The sequence below is a fragment of the Microplitis mediator genome, chromosome 6 (assembly GCF_029852145.1).
Source record: "Microplitis mediator isolate UGA2020A chromosome 6, iyMicMedi2.1, whole genome shotgun sequence".
Classification (NCBI taxonomy): Eukaryota; Metazoa; Arthropoda; class Insecta; order Hymenoptera; family Braconidae; genus Microplitis; species Microplitis mediator.
Window position 1 is genome coordinate 13,423,942 of NC_079974.1, and position 25,741 is coordinate 13,449,682.

At 28.8% G+C, this 25,741-nt stretch overlaps 1 protein-coding gene across 2 annotated transcripts in view; it reads left to right on the forward strand.

Annotated features, from left to right (window-relative positions):
* The first annotated feature begins 8,490 nt into the window (after positions 1 to 8,490).
* Positions 8,491 to 25,741, forward strand: part of LOC130670148 (uncharacterized) — a 45,719-nt gene continuing 28,468 nt past the window's right edge. For both annotated transcript variants that reach the window (XM_057473366.1, XM_057473367.1), the window contains exon 1: positions 8,491 to 8,869. In XM_057473366.1, the coding sequence (XP_057329349.1) occupies positions 8,846 to 8,869 (24 nt within the window). In that variant the 5' untranslated portion in view covers positions 8,491 to 8,845. The remainder of the gene's footprint in view (positions 8,870 to 25,741) is intronic.

Below are 25,741 nucleotides of genomic sequence, written 5' to 3' on the forward strand. Positions count from 1 at the left end.
CAAATTTCAATGACTCCATTGTAATATTAATTACAATACTTTTTTTAAATTTTACTAAAGATTATAGTTGTTATGTCTAAATAATTTTTTTTTTATTTTAATAATTATTTAAAATAATTATTTCTGAGCTCCTCTTTGCAAAGCGCGCGAAAACGCAGCGTCAGCTTTTTCACTTATTTTCACTTAATTTCACTTTTTCAAATATTGGTCTAAAATTCGATCTGACGCAACCGTAGTAATCGTGCGTCTAGTACAATATTTGTCGGATTTTAAAAACCATCCGGTACGATCGAACCAGTGACGCAAATCACGTGAATTTGCGATTCCATCTCGTGCCGAGTTAATTTGCGCATAAAACCACTTTTCGGGTGTGTAAAAGGACGCATTAAATATAAATTAAAATCTTAATAAAATATCTGTTAAGGATAAATAATCCTATAATATAAATTAAATATAAAGTTGTCAAAACTAGAGTGAATAAGTGACGTTTAGTTAAAAACGTTGTAATTTGAACCATCAAAATAAAGACAAAGTTCATCACTCCAACCTTGCGGTTTTCATTCGAGAGTAGTACATAAGGTCTTATTCTATAACCCAGCCGCGCCCACTCAACCCAAATCCTAGGAGGAAGGTTAAGCGAGCTGCAACGTTCTGGAGGGGTAAAATCTGCCGTACTAGAAGAAGTTACATCGAAAGGTAGGTGAAAGAATTATTTTTCTATCCTTCATAAAATACTTTTGGCTTAAACAAGAGCACCAGTCTCTTCGGAGACGTTTGGGTTCTTAATTCTCGAAAAGATCCACTATAAATAATAAATTATAGGAAGATAATTTCTTCCTCGTATTCTTTATTGTTGTCCGCACCCTCCAACCCGCTTGTCCAAAATTACTATCACTACCAAAGGGAGAAATCCCGGATAAATAATTAAAAATTAAGCGGCGGACATAACATAGTAAATTAAATTACAAGCATTTTTGGTTAATTTTGAACGATTTCTATTTAAAATCAGAGTACTGTGTTGTAAAATTACAGCTCGTGTGTAATAAATAAAAATTCATAGCGAAATTACAAAACACTTTGTAATTCTACGATAGAATTTGTAAAAAAATAATTAAGGTTTGTAAAATTTGAATGATTTCACTGCAATATAAATTACAATATTTATTTATAATTTTACTAAGAATTATTGCAAATTGAATCACAAACATTCTTTGTAAACTTTTATCGCTTGTTATTCAAAATCAATGTACTGTTTTGTAAAATTACAACTCGAGTACGATTTATACACAGAGATGGTAAAATCACAACTTATATTAGTAGTTTTCCTAATACATCATGCAAGATCACTCAAATTGCGTTGTAATTTTGTATTGGCATACATTGGTTTGTATTTTTACCATACTATTGCTTTGTAAAACTATTGTAATTTTACAAAAATTTTTAACAGTGTATATACCCGGGAAAAAATGATCAGACCTGATCAGACATGAACAGGCATGAGTCTTCAGGCCTGATCAGACATGAAAAATGACCATGCCTGACCAGGTCTGATCAGGTATGTTCATGTCTGTTCATGCCCATCCGGGTAAAAAAATTATATATAAAAAATGGCCCTATATAATTATATATAATTATGTATAACTATATTCAATTATACATGTATATAATTATTGCTATAAAAATAAAAAAATAAAAAAATTCGGACGTGTGCAGGATTTGAACCGTGGACCTTGCGCTCGAAAGTGTAACTCGCTACCCACTGACCTAAGAGATTTAGTTGAAAAGTAAGTTTCGTATGAACTTCAAGTAATAAAAATCTTATACGTGATAGATTCTTGGTCAACAAAATTTTAGATCTATGAGCAGACATGAACAGCCATGAACAGACATGAACATATATGACCAGGCATGAACAGGCATGGACAGGTATGATCAGGCCTGAGCGTATTTAACGCTTCAGACATGAACAGGCATGAACAGACATGGGATACAATAGTATTTTTGAGCTCGAAGAGCTCGAAAATGTACTCACAACAATGTTTTCGAGCTCAAGGAGCTCGAAAACAGCGGGAAGTTTTTGGGCTGGCCCGCAGGGTCAACCGATAGACAGATTTTTTTTTATTTTTCTAGCTCGGCATTTGCACGTCATATAAATGAGCTCATAGCATATTCTTGTAGAGAATTTAAGGCTCTACAAAAAAGTTCTCTTATTATTTTTTGATAAATCCATCCATTCGAAAGTTATCGGAGCTGGAAGTCAAATCTATAATAAATTCCCAGATCTTTTTACTTTTCCAGCAAAACTATCAGACTTATCAAAAAATGTCAAAGAATCTTTTTTAGAGACAATTTTATTTCCTACAAATTATTTTTCATGAAATTCTTTGAAATACCGCATTGTTTTCGAGTTATTTTCATTTTAATACCAAGCTCGTAAAAATAATAGTCTTCTACTCTATTCTGAGAACTTAAGATTAAAATGAAAATAACTAGAAAACAATGCGGAATTTGAATGAACAATATTTTAACTAATTTGTAGGCAATAAAATTGTCTATAAAAAAGATTCTATGACATTTTTTGATAAGTCTGATAGTTTTGCTGGAAAAGTAAAAAGATCTGGAAATTTATTATAGATTTGACTTCCAGCTCCGATAACTTTCGAATGGATGGATTTATCAAAAAATAATAAGAGAACTTTTTTGTAGAGCGTTAAATTCTCTACAAGAGTATGCTATCGACTCTTTTATATGACGTGCGAATGCCGAGCTAGAAAAAAAAAAAAAAAAATTTTCCCATGCTATTTAAATGGGAAATGGAGAATTGCAAATGAGACCTTTTAATATTAATATTAAGAGCTCAAATTTTAATAGAATTTTTTTTTCATCATCTCAAACAATATTTTCACTGTAACTAAAAAAAAAAAAAAATAGTCATTTTTTTTGGCCCACCTCACTGTTCATGTATACAATGTATGAGGCCATATATTACTAAATGTACTATCATATTTGTTAATGTATGATCCGCATCTTTACGATGCGCGCGCACAGGGGTTACACGAAAACCAAATGTTAAAGTTGCTACATACACAACACGTGTTTTAAAAGTGCGAATTTTATATGTGCTTAATAATTATATTCAGTATACTGAATCACTATAGTGATTTAAATTGAACATTTTGATAAATATTATTTACTACTTATTTGTAAATATTAGTGAAGAAAATTGTGCTTCGATACTTTTTTAAGTGCTTCAGTATGTTATGTCCGATTTCGTAATTTTTTCAAATTCATGTTGAACACACCCAATATCCCAAAGGAATAAATATTCCATTTTCTCAAAAGAGAAATTAAGATGGGTTAATCGAGCGGTACAAAACACCGCACCAGATTTCTTTCTTTTCCTGTTCCTCGTTCCCTTATTCTTCCAAGCTCCCCACCTAGTTCTTGCAATGGTCATCCTAATGCGTGGTAACACCCACAATTAGCACTGACTTAAATTAAGTTCCGTCAACGGGACATCTCATACTTTGTAAGACGTTGAAAATTCCCCTCCCTAAACACGGACCCCCATGGTTCCAACGTAGAAATTTTTCAAGAGCAAAGACACTCTACCGAGCACCGGCTTGCTTTTCGGTTTGTAGCTGAGTTACCCTCAGCAAAGAGTCGCATCTAGGTACAGCAGTATCCTCTAAACCTCAATTAGTAAAAAAAAAAAAAATAAAATAAAACCGATCACGTCGCTTTTATGATAAAAAGAAAATAGATAAAAAAAAAGTTAAACAGTGAAAAATACACCAACATATTAAAATAGAAATATATATATATATTCGTATCTGTGCACCCGGGTGCCAGTTATAATAAATAAATAAATTTCAAAATTCGTATCGCGAAGAAAACTTAATAACAAGTAAAGAAAATTTGATAAGAATAAAAGTGCTGTTGGTTGTGGGTGTTTAATTAAGTGTGTGTTCACTGTGGTGATCGCAATTATATTCATACAATTAAATTAATAAAATTAAAGGCTACATTGATTATTATAATAAAAAAAAAGGAAATAAATAAATACACTGTGCGTGCGAAAGGGTTACCAATAATCCAAAGTATATCTCTGTAATATTAAAAATTCAAATAAAAGAAAAAGTGAACAAATGGTTAAGAATCGAAGGAAATCTTGTTAGAGAGTATCATCTCTATTTTCCATAAATAAAAATAAAAAAAAATTTTTGTCTTTGTGTAACAGTTACAGTTGAGATATATAAATATATATAATAAACGAACAGTGTTAATAACCATAGTGTATCATTTATAAAATAAGTTAAATAATAAGCAATCCCACGAGCCCTCATTCTAAGATTCAAAGGGGTAGGAGAGAACGAGCATCCAGTTCAAGGGCCCAGAAGGAGGTAGCAGTCTCCAGGAAAAATAAAGATATTTTTATATACATACATAACAGCAAAAAGGTAAGAAAGTCTTAATTGTCCTCCTATCTTTAGTCTATCTTAACATTTCAAATCAGCCTCTAAATTTTAAGAGGAATCAAGGTTGCAATATTTGAAAATTATAGATTGGGTAATATCCTTCTGTATTCAGATATATATATATATATATATATATATATATATATATATATATATATATATATATATATATATATATATATATATATATATATATTGATAACCCTGTTTCTTTAAACAAAATCTAAGAGAAATTCCACATCGAAACGTATCCCAAAAATTAAAATAATTAAGGCTTGAAATAGGAAAAAAAAAAAATCGAGCCGAAAATTGCATTAGTTAGTCCGAACGCCTAACCCACGCAACCCACATTAATTAAATAAAAGTCGGACATAACAAGTATAATTGAGGTTAACAATCCGTATGTATTATTTATTGATATAAATTATTATATTATTATTTAATCTAATTTCTACTAAATATTATTAAATTATTAATTTTAAATATTTATTATTGATTATTGTATATTTAAAAAATAAATATACAAAGTATAAAAATATATATAAATATACGTAAGATATAACCTGTAAAAAACGTATCGTTGTACAGTTAAGGAAAAATAAATAAATATTTAAAAAATAAATCAATAAATTTAACACAATATTTGTGATAAAAATTACAATCGAATATTAACTTAAAATAATAAATATTTAAAATTAATAATCTAATAATATTTTGTATAAAGTACAAACATAATAGATATTTATTATTCTCTGAATTTAATATTTTTTATAAATTATTATATATTAAATTTAGAAAATATTAAACGTTTTTAGAATAATTGAAAAAATTGAATAATCAAATTTTAAATAATACTGAAAATTGAATATTTAATTAAATTATTAATTTTTAATATTAATTTCTCTACAATGAAATTTGCTCATCAACCTAAGATTCTGTTATCCCTAATTAAAAAAGAGAATGAAAGAGGATTAAAAATGAACTGAATCCTTTTTCATTCTCTAAAGAGAATTAAATAGTATTTAGGAGAATTCACATTTAGAAATTTTCAATACTTTTAAATTCTCTTTAGAGAATTAACTAGAATTAAGGAGAATTCATATTTTGAAATCTTTAATACTTTTTAAGTCTCTTTAGACAATTAAATAGAATTAAGGAGAATTTATATTTTGAAATATTTAATACTTTTAAATTCTTTTCAGAGAATTAAATAGAATTAAGGAGAATTCATATTTTGAAATTTCCAATACTTTTAATTTCTCTTTAGAGAATTTAATAGAATTAAGAAGAATTCATATTTAGAAATTTTTAATACTTTTTAATTCTCTTCAGAGAATTAAATAGAATTGAGGAGAATTCATATTTTGAAGTTTCCAATACTTTTAAATTCTCTTTAGAGAATTAAATAGGATTAAGAAGAATTCATATTTAGAAATTTTTAATACTTCTTAATTCTCTTCAGAGAATTAGATAGAATTAAGGAGAATTCATATTTTGAAATTTTCAATACTTTGTAATTCTCTTCAGAAAAATCGAATAGAATAAAGAACTATTCCCAAGAAAAATATAGAGAGCCCGAACTGGAATGGATATCCCGAATTGTCTATGGGGAAGACCACTGGTTATAGCAAATATAATATATTATCTATACCAGATATATCTATATATATATATATATATATATATATATATATATATATATATATATATATATATATATATATATATATATATCTATATTAGGGTGATCCAAAAAATAACAAACTTTTTTTTTTCTTCCAAACAGGTTCAAAAGTTTCATTTAGATAAAAAAAGACGCCTGTGAAAATTAGAGCTCTTAATATTAGCATTAAGAGGTTCCTCATCGCACTTTTCTATTTCCCATAAGAATAACATGGGAAAAATTTTTTTTCCGTCTTCTGATTATTATAAGTAGCTAACGATGCGTCATAGGAATAAATGGCAGGCATATTTTTGTAGGGAATTGAATGCTCTACAAAAAAAGATTCTTATTATTTTTTGAGGAATCTATTTGTTCAAAAGTTATTTGAGGTTGAAGTCGAATTCATATTAAATTTTGAGATTTTCTACTTTTCCGGCGAAACTATCAGACTTATTAGAAAATATCATCAGACCTTTTTTGTAGACAATTTTATTCCCCAAAAGTTATTTCAAAATAAGTTTTTTCGAATTCCGCATTGTTTTCTAGTTATTTTTATTTTAATGTCAAGCTCTTAAAATCGATCAGAAGACTATTTTTTTATGAGCATGACATTAAAATAAAAATAACTAGAAAACAATGCGGAATTCGAAAAAACTTTATTTGAAATAACTTTTAGGGAATAAAATTGTCTACAAAAAAGGTCTGATGATATTTTGTAATAAGTCTGATCGTTTCGCCGGAAAAGTAGAAAATCTCAAAATTTAATATGAATTCGACTTCAACCTCAAATAACTTTTGAACAAATAGATTCCTTAAAAAATGATAAGAATCTTTTTTTGTAAAACATTCAAATCCCTACAAAAAGTATGCCTGCCAATTATTCCTATGACGCATCGTTAGCTACTTATAAAAATCAGAAGACGTAAAAAAAATTTTTCCCATGTTATTCTTATGGAAAATAGAAAAGTGCGATGAGGAACCTCTTAATGTTAATATTAAGAGCTCTAATTTTTATAGGCGTCTTTTTTTATCTAAATGAAACTTTTGAACCTGTTTGGAAGAAAAAAAAAAAATTTGTTATTTTTTGGATCACCCTAATCTATATATATATATATATATATATATATATATATATATATATATATATATATATATATATATATATATATATATATATATATATATATATATACATATATGTACACTTATCCAAAAAATTAAAGGAACAAGAAAATTTTATAAATTTTTTAGTGATTTTTGGAAGGCTGTATTTTCGTGAAAAATAATCGTATCGAAAAAATTAAAAAAGCAAATTGAAGCTTGAAATCTCTAGTTCGAAAACCTTCCAGCAAAATATTTTTTTGAGCCTCGGTTTTTGCGGGATCATAAGAAAAAGGTCGAGACAAAATTTTTCTAAATTTTTTTGTTTTGTTTTTTAGGTCTACGGGGCCGGGAAAATTTTTTAAAAAAAAACGAATTCATGGCTTGTTTAGGAAATTTATTCAGCTACAATTTGCTTTTTTTGTTTCTCTGTACGTTAATTTGCTGCTGAGATATCAGCCTTCAAATGAAAAAGGTTCCTTTTGTCTTTGATTATTGATATCTCAGCAAGTAATGGTCACACAGTAATTGAAAGGGCAGTTTAATAAAGTTGAATAAATTCCCTACAAGCTCCATTTTCGATTTTTTCAGAAAAAAATTTTTCTTCATCCTTGATATCCATTTGAAAAACCCACAAAAAATGGCCATTTTCTGGTTTTTTAGTCAACTCATCGCTCCTCTGCAAATATCGATAAAAAAAATTATGGTGCCAGGTAATTTTACAGCTTAATGTGCCCTAAAAAACCCTAAAAATTTTCAGATTGATCCATTGAACCGTTCGTCCAGACCGATTGCTCAAAGTTTTACAAAACAATTAAAGGAACAAGTTTTGTTCCTTAATTTGTGTAATCATTACCAAAATGAAAAAATTAATTTTTTTTTGATTTTCTTTCATTTTTGCGTTAGTTATTCAGTAAATGTAAGGTAATGAGGAAAAAAAAATTTTTTTCCAAATACGAGACCAAACAAGAATTTTTTTACATTTTTTTTTTTTACGTTTTATTCAGGGGGTTATTTTTTTTTTCGTTTTTCGGAAAAAAAATTTTTTTTTTTCTCTCGAGGGTTAACTCGAGGCGTCAGCGCTTATTTATATTTGATAAAATATAGAAAAATAAGTTTATCAACTATTACTCTGTAACCGTGCAGCAGTGATCTAAGACGTGAGAGTGTGGCTCTCCTGCTTCATCTACTTCTCTCTCTCTCTCTCTTCTTGTTCTGAAAGACAAGTGCAGCAGTCTAATCTCTGCGTTAGAATTTGGGGGATGATTTTGCGCAGCATGGGACCGCAAATTAGTCCCTGCGCATAATTAGGTCGGGTCAACGCAGGTTGGTGGCCCAGAGAACTGACCCAAGACTAATCAATCAAGAGACGACACTTGAGTTCTAGAGTGCTAACTGATCAGTCTCTTTTCTTTTCTGCTCTACTAAGCTTGTTAAATATTTTTCCGAGCAAGTTTATGCATGTAAACTAGTGAGTGATTAAACTCATAGCTGATAATAAGTTACGCCAAGTGTTTGTGGTCTTGTGAACTGTTTTCGCCACCTGAAGGGCCAACCACGTCTTCCATCATCTCCAAGGACATTTGCAGTGGATACCAGGAGGATGAACAGACGACCAGTACCGACTGTAAGTTTTGATATTTGGTCGCCACACACATATATTTTATAATATTATACGCATACGATTTCTTTCTCTCTTCAACGCGATAGATTGCCCATCATTTATTCTCACTCGTTATTATTTTATTCCCGCGCGTTTCGAGTCGACGAATTTCTCTAAATTACTTGTAAAATATATATATTGTAACATGAGGAAATTCGACCTCGACCCGTGGTTCAATATTATTTGAATAAAATAAATAGTTATCCGGTGAGCCAATTCGAGTGACACCTATGAGCAAAGATTTCGACTTTGACCAAGCAATCGACTCGACGCATTGATTGTCACGAGAGATCCGGGATAGACGCCGTACTGAACGGCCACGTTTTTTTTTATCTGAACAATTCGACTCGACCAAATGAACAGAATTCGATTCCGACGTTTGAACAATTCGATGTACGACATTTAAGATCAATCCGAGTTTGATCAACGAACAATAATTCGCGACAATTAAGTGCGATCGACAATAACCGAGTTCGTGAACAAGTGAACAAGCCGAAGCATCGGCGCGAATCTGACCAAAGTGTACGAGTGCAATAATTAATAAAAAATGTGCAGTGCGTACGTAATAATAATTAATTAAATCATTAATTACGCGTAAAAAATATATGATCGTGCAATTTAACGTGTTACCGAAATAAAATATTATTTTATATTTTATTTTATTTCATCGAGCAATTCTGAGAATTACGGATTATCCGTGTCTCATTCGTACCGAGTCGAGTCTTACGTTTACAATACTCTAACGTCATTCGTCAAGTATTTCGTGTGAAAAATAAAATGATTTTATGTTAATTTCGTCAACCGACTGTGTTTTCTCCGAGCAATGAACTAATCGTGTTTTTCGATCAACTACGACTTTTTTTGATAATTTTGTTTATATCGAGTCAAGCCGACAACGGCAAATTATTATTTTGTTTGTAACCGATTATTTTTGTGAGACGGATCAATTTATTATTCTGTGTTCAATATACGATTAATTAATTTTGTTTAATTCTGATCAATTATTTATCGTAATCTTAAGTGCCTGACCTTTCCCCGATCCGCCACCCTGAGTCGACATTTTTGATAAGTTTATTTGGTGATATTAAAATCACCAGGCGCCCAACTATAAATTTTGAACAAGGTTGCCAATAATCGTAAGTGTATTCGGACTTCACTCCGGTAGATCCCCGGTGGTGAAAAACCCGTTACAATATATATATAAAATTTAAGATAATTTAAGGGGAAAAACTGTACATAATGAGGGATTTGGTTAAATAAAATAAGTAAACCCGTATGAAAAAGCAATATATGAGCTTCAGTATAATTCAAAATATATGATAAATTATATGGAATTATAAGAAGTCATATATGGAGCCATATACAAAATTTTGCCGAAATATTATATGATTTTATAATTTGCAACATATATATTGGTAATATATTTTTTTTACATGCTAACTTATAAGTATTGCATATAATATTTTATACTATACTTTGAGTTATATGACAAGATATATGATTTAATTATATGACTGACATATAATATTTATACATGTAAATATATAATTATATAAATATATGTTCACATATATTTGGATAAATGTATGTAAATATATAATTATATAGATATATGTTTACATATATTTGCACAAATATATGTAAACATATATGTGTTTAAATATATGATAGATTTATATAATTAATATATAATGTAAGCTACGATATTTTTAATATTTTTATGTAGTTACATGATAACTTCAACTATTTATATTTTTTTTTACTCTAGTGATGGAGTGTAATTATTTTTACTTTATCGTATGTTATTATTTATTATAAATGAAATAATATTAAATTAGATACACATGTCATTTTTTTGTTTTTAAAATTATTATTATTTTTATACTAGTTAATCTTATTATCAGTTATGTAATTACATCAATAATAAATAAACTAAGAAAATAATCACAAACAAATTACAAAAATAATTTTATGAACTCATTATTTGAAAGTATAAGAAAACCTTAACCACGTTTAATTTGTGGAATAATCAAAAACACACCAAATTTTCGATTTTTTTTTAAAGATTTGTTGCTTCTGCGAATTTCTCAATTTATTGCCATCAGTTGCCTTCCTGTGAATAAAAAAATAAATTTTTAAAAGTGATGAATATATTTATTTATTTTTGTTAAGCTCACGATATGCACATCAATATAATAGTTTTGTGTTTTAGCAATATCACTTTTCATAATGTAATAAAAAATAAAATTCAAATTCAAAACTATTAATTGATGTGCTTTTAATTGAAAAATTAAATTTAAATTAATGGGTATCGTATCGATTCGGATTTATGGTACAAAAAAAAAGTGAATTTTTATTGTTGTCAATGAGTTAATTTGATCGATGATCAAATACACAAATTTTAAAAACATAATTTTAATGAATATCCAATATTATACCCATTATCACCAATCTAAGCATTTCAAGTCAACAGTATTAAATTTTTAACGTACCTGCTCAATATTAACGATTTTTTCTTTATTTTTTCTTCTCAGATCACATAAAAAATTATTAATCGCAGCACCTAATATTGATTTTTTACAATCTGGAAACTTTTCATTGACGGTTTCTGAAAAATGCACAAAATGATAGTTAAATTAAAAAAATAATACTACATGATTTCACTTACTGATTATAATAAACGTTTTAAAAACTATAAATGCAAAAAATACATTAATGCTACATAAATAACCCTGATTAGAAAATACGATTTGTGAAAATCAAAAACGATCAAAAATTCAATCATCTTTAATACTCCTAATCCTCACGGATTTTCACATTTAATCATCTCTAATCATCAAAAGATGATGAATTATTTTACGATTGAAAACGATTTATGACGATAGAAATTCCTAATCGTCCTGAATCATTTTTAATCGTAAAATAATCAATCATATATCGATGATTAAAGATGATTCATGATGATTAAAAATATTTTATCGTCATAAATCGTCTTTATTCGTACAATAATATTGGAATTTCCGGTCCCCGCGTGAGGATTAAAAACGATTCATGAAATTTCAATCATTTTTAACACTCTTTAGTCATCAATTTACGATTCATGAGAATTCAAAACGATCAAAACATTTGTAGTCTTTATTAATCGTACTTTTTAATCAGGGAATATTAACTGATAAGTAATAATTGATTATATAAATTTGTTTAAAACGAATATGATCGGATAAATCTTGTATTTTTTTTTATTTTTAGTTATGGGAGTTTTTAAAACTTTCAGCTTATAAATTAAATTTACGCTTAGTCCTGTAGAATTCAGAACGGTTATTCCGAAAGCCAGTTATATGAAAATCAAGTTATTGCTCCTATAAAAAATTTGTGTTGAACTTTACCTTCTATTGCTGCAATTATCTCAGGGTTTAAGCCCGGTCGTTTATCGGCATCTTTGTTAATCCTGCTTGTATTCCCTCTGAGGTTACTTTTTAATAAAATATCTAAGGGGAATAATGCTTTTACAAGAGCAATACCCATCGACTGATAAGTTGTTTTGACTTGAGCAACTCTCCAAGATTTAGCAGGTATAAAAACATTACTACCAGCATGCCCAAGTTCATGCTAAAAAAAAGTCAATTTATGAAAAACTTATATCTTTTTTTTAACTTCCTGCTAAGAAAATTGAAAATCTTCTAAAATTCGCGGTGAACCGATTTCAATCGTCAAGGTGTCATTCGACGCAGCTTGTTAATATCTAGAAGCTATGAAAAATTGAGCTTGATCAGTACGTTGCGTTCGAAGATATTTCAAAAATAAAATGTTTTCAAAAATGTTTTTTTTTTATAACTTTTAGTGTACAAGGTAGATTGATTTCAAAATCTAATCAGCTTTCAAACGCCATAAGCCGTGCCGAATGCCATCTCAACCATCAAAATCGGTCTATTCGTTTAAGAGAAACCGTTAACGAAAGAATTAAAAAAAAATTTTTTTTTAGTTTTTTTTTTTTAATTTCTCAAAAACGACGATAAATTAATTTAAAATTTGATCAGCTCTAGAACTCAATAAAACGCGTCGATTGCCACCTGAATCGTCTCAATCGATCAATTCGTTTGAGAGATATCGTTGGAGAAAAAAATGGTAAAAAACGTTTTTTTTTCGAAAACACCGGCATACAGAAGTATTTTCGATCTCGAAGAGCTCAAAAATGTATTCACAACAATTTTTTCAAGTTCAACGAGCTCGAATACAGCGGAAAGTTTTGGGGCTGATCCGCAGGGTCAACTGATAGACCGATTTTATTTTTCAATTTGTAAGTAGTGTGTATACCTCAGCGTTATCATTTTCGTGTCGTGGATTATTTATTACATTCTGAAAATTTTCTTGCTTCGCTTTGATATCCTTAAGCTCTTTTAGCATTGTCAGTAATAGATTTTTTGTTGATGAATCTGAAAAGTGATTATCAAAATTAAATAGTACTTGCATCGACCCCCTTCTTCTGATTAATATAACGTTTTTAATCGCATTTTTTTTTTTTTGGCTAATCAGAAGTTTATCACACTTTTTTTTTTAACGAGATTTAAATTTTTTAAAAGATTCAATTTAAAATTTTTGAATAATTTTTTGGTCGCTTATCAATAATCTAAATGGTATCTAAAGTACCGACTATCAACTTCAAAAAATCTCCCTGCTTAAAAAATCCAATAGATTCTTATAGCTGTATGTATAAGGCCTATACTTAACTATAGAACTTCTCATTGAACTCATTCATTCTTATAAAATCCTGATGGGATTTTATGAGAATTTATTTGATTCTGCGAGATTTTCTAAACGGTACCAAAAAATTATTGAATTATAAAAAAAAAATCATCATTATGTACCAGATGTAATTTCATTTGAGAGCTGAGGACGATCATCATCTAAATTAAAATCATCTGATCTATCAATATTTTCATGTATTTCTTCATCATCTCTTCCCGACCTTAGATCAAATCCATCATCACTCAGTCCATCACCATCTGTTTCGCTATTACTCTCGCTGCTCAAATCAATCAGTGTACTAATATTTATCTCTGAACATTTCTTACGTTTATTCGATACGCCACTGTTTGTTTTTTCTTTGTCTTTCGAAAAGAAAAAATATATTTTTTTTAACGTATGATATAATTTAAATCTTTCTGTTAAGCATATTTTTTAATTATTCGTTTCATTATCAAACTGCAAGAAAATTTACACTTAATCTTTTCTTTCCATTTGTTTTAGTTTCTTCAAACTGTTTGCTTGTATCAGCCTGCAGATAAATTAAAATTATTATAATAACCATAAAAATAATGATTTTATATTCAGAGTAATATGTAAAACATAATAATAATATATAATAAAATATAAAGTACCCTGCATAAAAAATCCGATAGATTCTTACAGCTGTAAGTATAAGGCCTATACTTAATTATAGCACTTTTCATAGAACTCATTCATTCTTATAAAATTTCCATGGGAATTGATAAGAGTCTATTGGATTCTATGAGATTTTCTAAACAGGGTACACTCATCAAAATATTATAAAATTATATTTTTTAAATAAAAAAAGAAAAAAAAATAATTTTTCACGAATGTAATTTTTATCAAAATTGCCCAATATGGATAAAAAAAAAAAGAAATGAAGAAAGTAAGCATTTTGAAACTGTAGCTATTTTTAGTTCTCTGTAATTAGAATATAAAAGTTTTGAATAGTTACAAGACAACAAAAAAAAAAATAAAATGAAATTTTTATTTTTCTTGTGTTTAGTAATAGTAAAGCTTCTGAGTGAAATAATAGTATTTTTAATAAAGCTAGAAAATATGAATCTATTTTTTAATTTTTCATGGGAACCGAATTCTAAATCAGGGTAGTCACAAAAAAATGATTTAAAAACTCCCTAATTTCCTGGTTTTCCAGTGAAGTTTTTCACATTTTTCCCTGATTCAGAAATTTCATTCGTATCATTAAGATATTCAAAGTTTTGATCATATTTTCGATGTCAATATTTAAATTTGGTGATTAAATCATGTGAGAAAGCAAAAAAAAGTCAATAAAATGAATTAACATGGCCTCGTTTTAATTATTCGATGTTAAAAATATGAAAATTAGAATATTTAATAAGAAATTTTATAATTAAAATAAATTAAAAATACACTAGTCACCAAAATTAAAGGAAATTTAAAAAATTCCAAATCTCTGAGTGATTTTTAACAGGCTGTAACTCGAAAGCAAATAAGCGTGCAACAAGAACAAAAAAGATAAATTGTAGTTTCAAGTGTCTAGTTTTCTGGTTTGGTCTTGGAAGTTTTTTATTATGCACAGTTCCGGGGTAATCAAAAATCTATCATAATTATCGAAAAAAATTTATTGAAGCCTGTAAACCGTTTTTAAGACGAGCAAAAATTTGGAAAGTTTTTTTTCGATGATTTTCTTAGTATTACTCTGGGACCGTGCATAATAAAAAAATCCCAAGACCAGCTCAGAAAACTAGACACTTAAAGTTACAATTTGCCTTCTTTTTTTTTGTTGTAAGTCTAATTCCCTTCAAGTTACTTTTTAAAATTCCTTGATAATTCCCGATATTCACGGTTTGTGGCCACTCTGTGAATATTAATGTTCTCATAGTTTTAACTGTTTTTTTTTTTATGAATAAATATGTTGAAAAGATGTTAAACGTCAAAAACAATAATCTTTACAAGACTATCTCAGATAATTATACCAATGAAGGTGAAAACATTTCCGAATTTAAATTCTTTTTCAATGGATTTGATACATTTTTTGCAGTTTCATGACAAGAGCTTTGCTTCACTTTTGCACGAGTCAATGGGACTCGTAATGGAGAGACTTGTCCATCTAATTGAACTAATTTTGATTCAAGAGTTTTAATACTGCCTAAGGGAAAAATGAAAATGAGTAAAATAATGTAATTAAAGAAATAAATATGGCTTACACTAATAATGCTTTTAGGAGAAGTAGAAAAGTACCCTGCTTAACAAATCTCATAGATTCTCATTGTTGTATTAATAAGGCCTATACTTAACTATAGCATTTCTCTTAGAACTTATTCATTCTGATGAAATTTGTATGGAAATTTATAAGAATCTATTAGATTCTAGGAGATTTTCTAAATAGGATAAACTATTATACTGTATTAAGTAATATTTAATAAGTTTATCATCAAGTATACTAACTTGATACAGTAATTACTCTTGCATCGTAATATCTCCACCCATCCTTTGGCTTAGTTTTCTTAAATGATCTCCATTCAATCACGTAAGATTCGTCTGGATCTTGATTTTTTTCGTCAAAATTTTTTGGGTCAAAATCTTTAATCCACTCGGCAGGAACACCAGCAGTGTACGTGTTATTATACTTCCCACCGACCCATTGTACAAGGGCTAGTAATTTATTTTTCATTTTTTTTTTAATTGAGATTTCAATAAATAAAAAATTATATTATCTATCAAATTGACAGTTTTTTAACTTATAATTGATGTTCACTTTTTTTTTATTCAAATATTAAAGCTGTTGATTTTTTAATCATAGCAACTATTGCATTAATAATAAATATACATAATACTTAAAATTATAACGAATAAAAAAGCAAAAAAAAAAAATAATTATGAAAAGAAAACGCGGGCCATATATGCAGTATAATGATTTTAAAAGTACAGCCAATATTCCCGATCGGACACTACGTTATTGGCGTTCAAAGTCGATCATTGAAGGGTAATAATACAATAAAAAATGCATTAATCAACTAATCTTAAAGGCTAATATTAAAGACACGCTGTCTATAAACTCTTTATCTCATTACATAAAAAATATTTTTTTTTAACTATGACTTTTCATAATATTCATTGTTATTTATCATGTTTAATATTTTCGTGAAATTTAACAATCTTTAAGACTGGGACATACTATAAATTTTTTATTTTATTTATGTTTCATTTATTAATCAGCTTGTTCATCGACTTTTCCAACAAAAAAAAATTTTTATTAAGCTTTATATCATTCAAGAAGCAAGTTTATTCAGACTAGAAAAGTAAAATTTGCAGGATACTAAAATTACGAAATTATAATTTATTAATAATGTCTTGAATAAATTTTGTACTCGAATGATATAAAGACTAAAGAAAAAACTATTTTTTCTGGAAATCTTTAAAAGTGAATAAAATAGACATCATCAAAAAAATGAAACATGTAGATTGTTTTTTCAATTTTATAGTATGACTTCTACCTTAGAGCTTCAATATATTTATTTTTGCCTCTTTATAAATATACGATTTTTTAAATTCAAGTAAAGAAAAATTTCATTTTTCATTTGTGATTATGATATTTCGCAAAGTTTGATTCATAATTGAGAAAATATTTGAACTAATGAACTAATTCATTAAATTTAATTGTTAAAAGGAAATAAATAAAGATTTTTTGTATTCATAAAATTTATTCTTTGTACACTTTGTCAACTACATATAAATAAATCTAAGCATTTTCTAGTGTGGGAATTCTCATTTAATTTTTCTAACGAGAAGTTAGTAAAATAAATTATTATATATAATCAATCTCTAAATTTAATCAAAGTGAAAATATTATTTCTCAATTTCTGATTAAAAAAAAAAAGTTATAGTTTTAATTTTACAATAATTATTGACTCTGAAATAAAATATTTAAATATATATATACATGTAAAATTAATAGAAACATGGACAGTTATAAAATGTTTATTCTTTAGCACAGTTTTTTTTCCAACGATTTGGTCAAATTTTTGACTAAAACATTACGAAAGTAAAATTGTCCTAAGAATAAATTAGTTTTACTGTCCACGTTCCTGATAATATTATATATATATCTATATACATATATATATATATATATATATATATATATATATATATATATATATATATATATGTATGTATGTATGTATGTATGTATATTTAAATGATGGATGTGATCTTTAATTTGAATATTTATAGCGAAAACAAATCGACGATCACCCAACATGTGTCTAATCAATTACAGCATTTTGAGAAAAATCTTATTGAATTACAAAGTTCCCTCCATTCTGAGAATATTCTTTACCATAACGTAGATGAAATTAATAAAATTAATGAACAAGTACAATAATAAATTTTTTTTTTTATCAAGTAATATAATATACGTTGAATGTTTTGAAATCAAGTTTCAAGTATAATCCCTGAAAAATTGAAAAAGAAAATATTATCTCTATGAGATATCAAAATAAATTTGACGTAAATTATATTAGTTGTATACTTATCTTTTTCCTTTGACACTTAATTTAATTTAATAACTAATATTTCTATTTAGAAGGATGTCACCCATGATAGTGAATTATCACAGGAAGACAATCCTGATATTGAAAATAATTCGGTCTTAGATATTAATTCGAATCATCAATCTTTCGGGCCAGACCATTTATTCACTGAAACAAAAAAAAATCTTAATATTCCGAAAAAATGTTTAATAAATAATTTACTTATTATGTCTATTAAGTGGAGACGAGGAATAACTTATACAGTAGCTTCAGACATGATAAAGTTATTAAATATTTCAACGAATGCACCTAACACTAAGAGCTCGAAATATTATTGGAAAGAAATTATCAACCATTATTCACATGATATTGAAACACATTACATTTGTGTCAAATGTGGTAATTATCTCGGATCTACAACAAACAGAGCTGTTAATTGCGAGAAATGTTCAATTAAAATTGATTTTAATTCCAATGAAGGTTTTTTCTTCTATTTGCCTTTGAAATATCAACTTCGCGAACTTTTTGAAACAACTGACGCCCATAACTTGTACCCACAATATCGAAAAAAAAAATATAATTACGCTATTGAAGATATTTTTGATGGTAAAATTTATAAAACAAGGTTTGAAAATAGATACGACACAATATCCATTAATTTTAGTGTCGATGGAGCTCCAATATTTGACAGTTCAAATACGTCAGCATATCCTGTATTGTGTACAGTCAATGAGTTAAATCCAATCGATCGACGAAATCATCTATTATTGTCTAGCCTATGGTTCGGAAAAAGCAAACCGAAGAGCATGAATGGATGTTTAAAACCATTCATAACTGAAACTCAAAAATTATTCAAAGAAGGTTTTGACTATAATTACGATGGGCAAGTATATAATAAAAAGGTGGTTGCCTTAATGGGCATTTGTGATGCAGTTGCCCGTCCTCAAGTCAGATGTTCCAAACAGTTTAACGGTAAATACGGATGTGGATTGTGTCTACACCCCGGTGAACGAGTAGAAAAAGATCGTGGATACGCACGAGTGTATCCCATTATTAATGGAAATGCTTTTGGAGAAGGTTTGCGAACACATGCAGAAACTCTCAAACACGCTCAGCAAATTGTCAAAGAAAAAAAAAAGGAATCAAGCAAAAATCAGAGCTGTGTGAAGTACCAGGTTTCGACATTATCAAAGGATTAGATGCAGAGTGGATGCATTGTGTTGGTCTTGGAGTTTGTCGACAATTCGCGAATTTATGGTTCGATTCTAAAAATAAAAATATGCCATTTTATTTCGGAGAAGTACTAGAAGACGTAGATAATTTATTGCTTTTAATTTGTCCAACATCAGAGTTTTCACGAACACCAAGAGTTATGACAGATCGAATTCACTGGAAAGCTCATGAATGGATTGCTTTCTTATTTACATATAGTCTTCCAGTTCTCAAACGTTGCTTGCCTAAAAAGTATATTGATCATAGGGCGTTACTTGTAGACGGGATATCCATTTTAGTAAAATCTTCTATAATGAAATCAGAATTATTGTATGCTAATCAATGTTTAGTTGATTTCATTGCTGGCGTTCAAACTCTTTACGGAAAAAAATATGTGAGTTTTGATGTACACCAATTAGCACATTTGGCAGAAAGTGTGGAAAATTGGGGCCCACTCTGGACTCACAGTGCATTCATTTATGAAGATTTTAACCAAGTGTTAATAGAATCTGTTAAAAGTGCGAATGGAGTAGCAATTCAAATCTGTGACTCTTTCAGACTAAGATATGCCATTGAACGTTTACTAAATAAGTTAAAGAATGATCTGGATTTCAATCAAAATGCTTATTTAGAAGAAATTTTAAACAAAAAATCTAAATCCTCGTCTAAACTACACATTGGATACACTGGTGTCTTAGGGGATCCAGTAATATTAACTGAATTACCTAGAGACCAATATTTAGCTTTACAACGATTTGATATTGAGAATGGTCCAAGTACAGTATATTATATATATCAACGATGCATACTAAATAAGCAAGTAATCACGAGCAAGATGTATAAGCGTGAAAAGAAACGAAATAATTACAATGTTATTTTGAAAGACGGCAGAGTTTTTGAAATTAAAAATTTTATTGGAATTAAAAATTCAATGAATACTAGCAGCTATCTAATTGGAAGTTTCTATAAACAAAAAAGTACACCGTTCATACCAAATAGAAGATTGGATCATTTAATCCTTTTAGACAACAAAGATGGCACTCTGATAGCGATTAACACTAATGAATTTGAAAAGAAAGCCACGATCATTGATTTATCCGAACCAGAGCATGGAATAAAACGTTACATAGCTTATGTGCATGTATGTGACTCCGAATTACTGACTTGAATAATCAAAAACTTAAAAAAATAATTTTATCAGTACCGTAATAGTAATTGTTATCATAGTATCAATACTTGAAGAGCTACAATGAAGTAAGAACTCAATCAAGGGCTGAAAGTTTTCATTTATCGATTTAGTCCACTTCGTTTCAAATATTTCCATATTTCAAAAATTTTTACAATCTTCGATGCAGAGTGATCATCCTGAAAAATAAATTATATATTGAATTTTTAAGCTTATTTTAATAATCAATGTGTAACAATATCATAATTACCAATAAAACTTACCGTTAAAGGTCGTAATATAAAAAAAAATAATTTTTAAAATTTCTACAAATTTATTATATTTATGTATTTTTTTTCAAGCGTAAGAATTTTACTTATAACCATATCAATGTTCAAGCAATTACTAGAAAAATAAAAATGGAGCTGAATAATAATATAAAGTTTACTGCCAGATAAGTAAATGCTTTCGATTGTCGGTTACTGAAATAATAAAATATATATAAATATATACCTACATTAACAATAAAATAATTAATATAATTTTGATTATGGTGTTATGAAAAATCAAAATATATGATGCATTGTTATTAGATTTTATTAAGACTTTTTAGCTGACCATAAAAAAACTTACCTCCCGTTTGCCATAGTGGTTATAACCCTTGATTAAAAGATTAATATATTGAATACTCCTGTGATACTTAAAACTGTGATAATTATTTTCATCCAATATCGGTTTAATTAAATTCAAATTTTAGACTCTCACAATCCTAACCTCTTTCCTAAGTCACATGTGTTTATGTAGTATAGACATTATTACACTCGGTTTAACAAAAATAATTTATTTTACAAATGATAAAGATGGACACAAGTAATTTTATTACTATATGAATAAATGGTAAATACGAATTAAAGATGAGTTTAATCTTAATAATAACTAAACGATGAAAGCAAATGTAAATAAACAATATGTCACCAAACACGTGGTAATCATAGATACCCGCTGACATAGAGATAGATATATATCACGAATGCCATTGCGCATGTGCAACTTGTCATTATGAACCAATAGGCCTTTTCACCACAAGTTCAGCTCATGCGCATACGCCATGTTTTAAAGGCGCCAATTCAAAAGTTTCGGACACTCCATACAAATTGCTGATCACACATACACACACACTGCTCATAGATATATACAGCGCGAAAAACATGGCGGATTTGAGACATGCGCATTGAAAATCGAAAGGGGCTTATCGATGCAGATGTAAACTACAAATTCAAATTTAAATTAATTGTTATGTTAATATATGTAATTATAAATATAACAATATATTATCTAATATATAGGGGAGGGAGGGGCAAAAGGGGATACTTAAGGAAATACCAAGTTTTCGAGGATTCAAATACGCTAAATCTTTTTTTTTTAATGATATTCAAAGTAAATAGACGAAATTTTCAGTTACCGTTGAAAAAAAAAATTTTGCATTTCTGCGGGCAAAGTGGGGTACCCCCGAAAAAAGGTAAAAAAAAAAATTCTGGATTTTAAACGAATTTGATTAAGTTGAATTTTTTTTCAAGTAATTGACATGAAGAAAAATTATATTTTACATGTTTATTGGAGACTATGTATATTGTGATATACATTGGTATAGCTGGAATAATTTTTCCACGGCCCGTAGACGCTTTGGAAAAAACAAAAAAATTTTGAATATTTGTTCTCGCGATATTTCTCATGTTTATGCAATAGTCGTCGCTCTAAAAAATTTTTAATCAAAATGTACTGAAACTAGAGATTTCAAGCTATAAAATGCTTTTTTTTAAATCTCGATACGATTATTTTTCATGAAGTTACAGTCTTGCAAAAATCACTAAAAAATTTCTACAATTTTTTTTTTACTTTAATTTTTGGTATGAGTGTATTTTTTTAATTATTTATGTATAATAATATCGAAATTATTATAATATTGAAATTATAAGTTTATATATAAAACGAGAATATAATTTGAGATGTAATATCATATGTATACAATTACATATATTATAAATTATATGGATTATAATAATATTGAAATTATAAATTAATTTATATGATGAAACATATATTTTCCGTTATAAATTAATATATAAAGCGGACATATAATTTTTGATACAATATCACATGTATATAATCACATATATTATAAATGATATGGATTATTATAATATTGAACGTATAAATTATTATATATGATAAATCATATATTAATCAATATTAATAATTTTGCCGCCATATATGATCAGTTATTTACCATATATTTTTTTATATATTATCGACAGTATATGGTTTTTTCATACGGGAAGTTAAATTTATATTAAGCATTCAACCTTAATTATCACCAGAGTCCTTTATTTAAGTTTATTTCAGTCGCGTGTCCAGCTCAGGACGAGTACCTGCTTCCTGAGATCATTTCCCGTCTTTTGGAACCAGATTTAAAAATAAAATAAGTATAATGAATAATAGTAAATTTAAGTAAATCAGTAATTTCGGGAAATTTATTTAACTGTGGTTCTTGGCTATCTGGACACGCAGTAGCCAAGGCCTATCGTTATATTTGGCGCCCAATTTGTGTTCCTCGTCCTGAAATTTTAAGACCTGGTGATAGTTAGAGAATACCAATTTATAATTATAAAAATTACAAATAAATTTTGAATTTTTCTTTTTACCACCCCTATAACCGGTAAAGAGAGAAATTTTTTTTTTGCAACCAGAAAGTGTGCTAATTGCATCGGTTGCCCAAAACTCTATAAAATATTATTAAAAATAAGATAAATAATTGAGAATCAAAATTTAAAATTTAACGCGTACGAGAAAAATCGATAAATTCCAGTAGCGCCGGGTAGACAAAGTGAAACGCACCGGCTTATGCATTGGTCGCACGCGTCATCAGTAGACAAACAGTAAACACCGGAAAAGAAAATAAAATAAAATAAAATAAAATAAGGCTATCCTTTTGAAAAATAATAAAGCAAATAAAATCTCTTTTCGTAACAGTGTCAGTAAAAATAAGAGATTAAGAATAAATAAAATTTTTTCTGAAAATATTATTTAAAATAAAATTTTAAGAATAAATAAAATTTTGCTGAAAATATTATCTTAAATAAATAAATTAGTACTTATTTAGTTTATACTGGTTTAGAATAAACCATCTTTCGTAACCGGGAATTAGAATTTATTTGGTAGATGAGTCACCACAAATAAATTACTCGATCATAATAAATTAAAATCGGTAATTACCGGTTAATATCATCAGTTAAGATATTTGTTTGCGGGTGTTTATTCTAAAAGAATAATTAAATTTGGTATAAATTAAATAAATAAAATAAAACAACACTGTCACTGTAGGATTGATAATAATCCAAGTAATCGGATAAACGTTCTCCGGAAGTTAATTCCGGTAAAATAATAATTTTTTTTGAGAACAAACAAAATAAAACTGTCATTTAGGGATTAAAATATTAGTCATCGGTTAAAATAAAATAAATTTTAATCCGGAAATAAAGATTATCCGTGTATATATTTATATTTATAATTGTGCTTCGGCAATATTTGTTTAAGTTTAAGTTTATTTGGGCTCGTAAGCTGATCATAGCTATCGAGTAGTACAAGAAATTGAAAATAAATTTGTTTTGAATAATGAGTAACACGCGACCATTGACGCGCCAAAATTCTAAATAACAGAATAGGCCGGATAGCGGGGAGGTAATATTTGACGGGGTTGGTTCATCGAACCAGAGTAACCAATCCAGGGTAGTACACTCACCACCTTCGACAACGATTACGATAACGTCGAGTACTACTGTTGCGTCCGCGAACTCGATGATGTCGGTTCCCCCTCCCACGTTACCCAATATACCAAGCCTGGTTGTCACTGCAGGTACGCCACTGCAGAACAGACCACCAGTCAGGCGTAGTTTAGGAAAATAAGTTAACTACGGTACCAACTACCACGTCAATGGTCACCACGATGACCACAACTATCGTTACAACCACACCGAGTACGGTAATACCTACACCGGTCACCGTTACAACTACACCGATTACGGTTGCAACGGCGTTGGGGTCTATTCAAATGAGTGACCCACCGAGTAGTAATTCAACTGAACAAATACACCCTAGAATAAATAATTTACAAGCGTCTGTGGACGGGGTATTTATTGAAAACCCCCCACCGGTACATTTACATCAGATTCAGCCTAATGCGGGATCCGTTTCTTATCCTGGCACCGCTCCAGTTCCCGCACAGACTGAACAACGAGCAACTCTAGCTGCTTTAGCTCAAATAATGAATGTATCCAGAATTTGGCACTTTCTATTAACCCTCAACAGGAAGTCACTCCGCAAGTGCCTGTACCATCGAATACACAAACTGTTCGCACCATAACTCACAGTTTTGGCGACGGGGAGTGTAGTACAGGACACCTGACACAAGACACCAGGGCTATGACATCTTCAGCCCTCCCGGTTAATGAACGACCTGGTACCAGTGGAACCAATAATGTCCACAGCAATAATTCAAATAATAATTCAAATATAAATACAAATAATAATTTAAATAATTACCCCATCAGAATAAATAATAATAATTCAAACTCGAATAATAATACTAATAATAATATACATGGTGACAATTACCCTATCGAAATGCAGAATAATAATACCAACGATTATAATTACTTCGGTGCGTCAAATAACAACAACTCGGTCAACAATTACCCGACAAATAATTATGGTAACAACGGCAATGATGATTTTGATGCCGGTAGATACCCAGATAGATATTTAAATAATAATAGCGGCGAAATATACCAAGGGTTTATCGAGCAACCCAGAACGAATAATTCGAGAACATCCGATGTCGCGGCGATCTCACTACGTAAATGGCGAGATATCAGAGAGATCGTGAGAGCGTGGCCTGTACGCTATCCGCAGGGCGATTTGTCAGCCAATAGTTTTCTGGCTTCATTTGAAGCCATGGCGTTTCGTGAGGGTTGGCTTATGACAGATTTAGTGAAAATTCTTGGCTATATTTTTGTCGGTAAAGTTAATAAATGGTATGATGCGTATAGTAGGCATTGGACAGATTATGACCATTTTAAACGGGAATTTTTACGAGCATTTGGCTCACACAAAACAGAC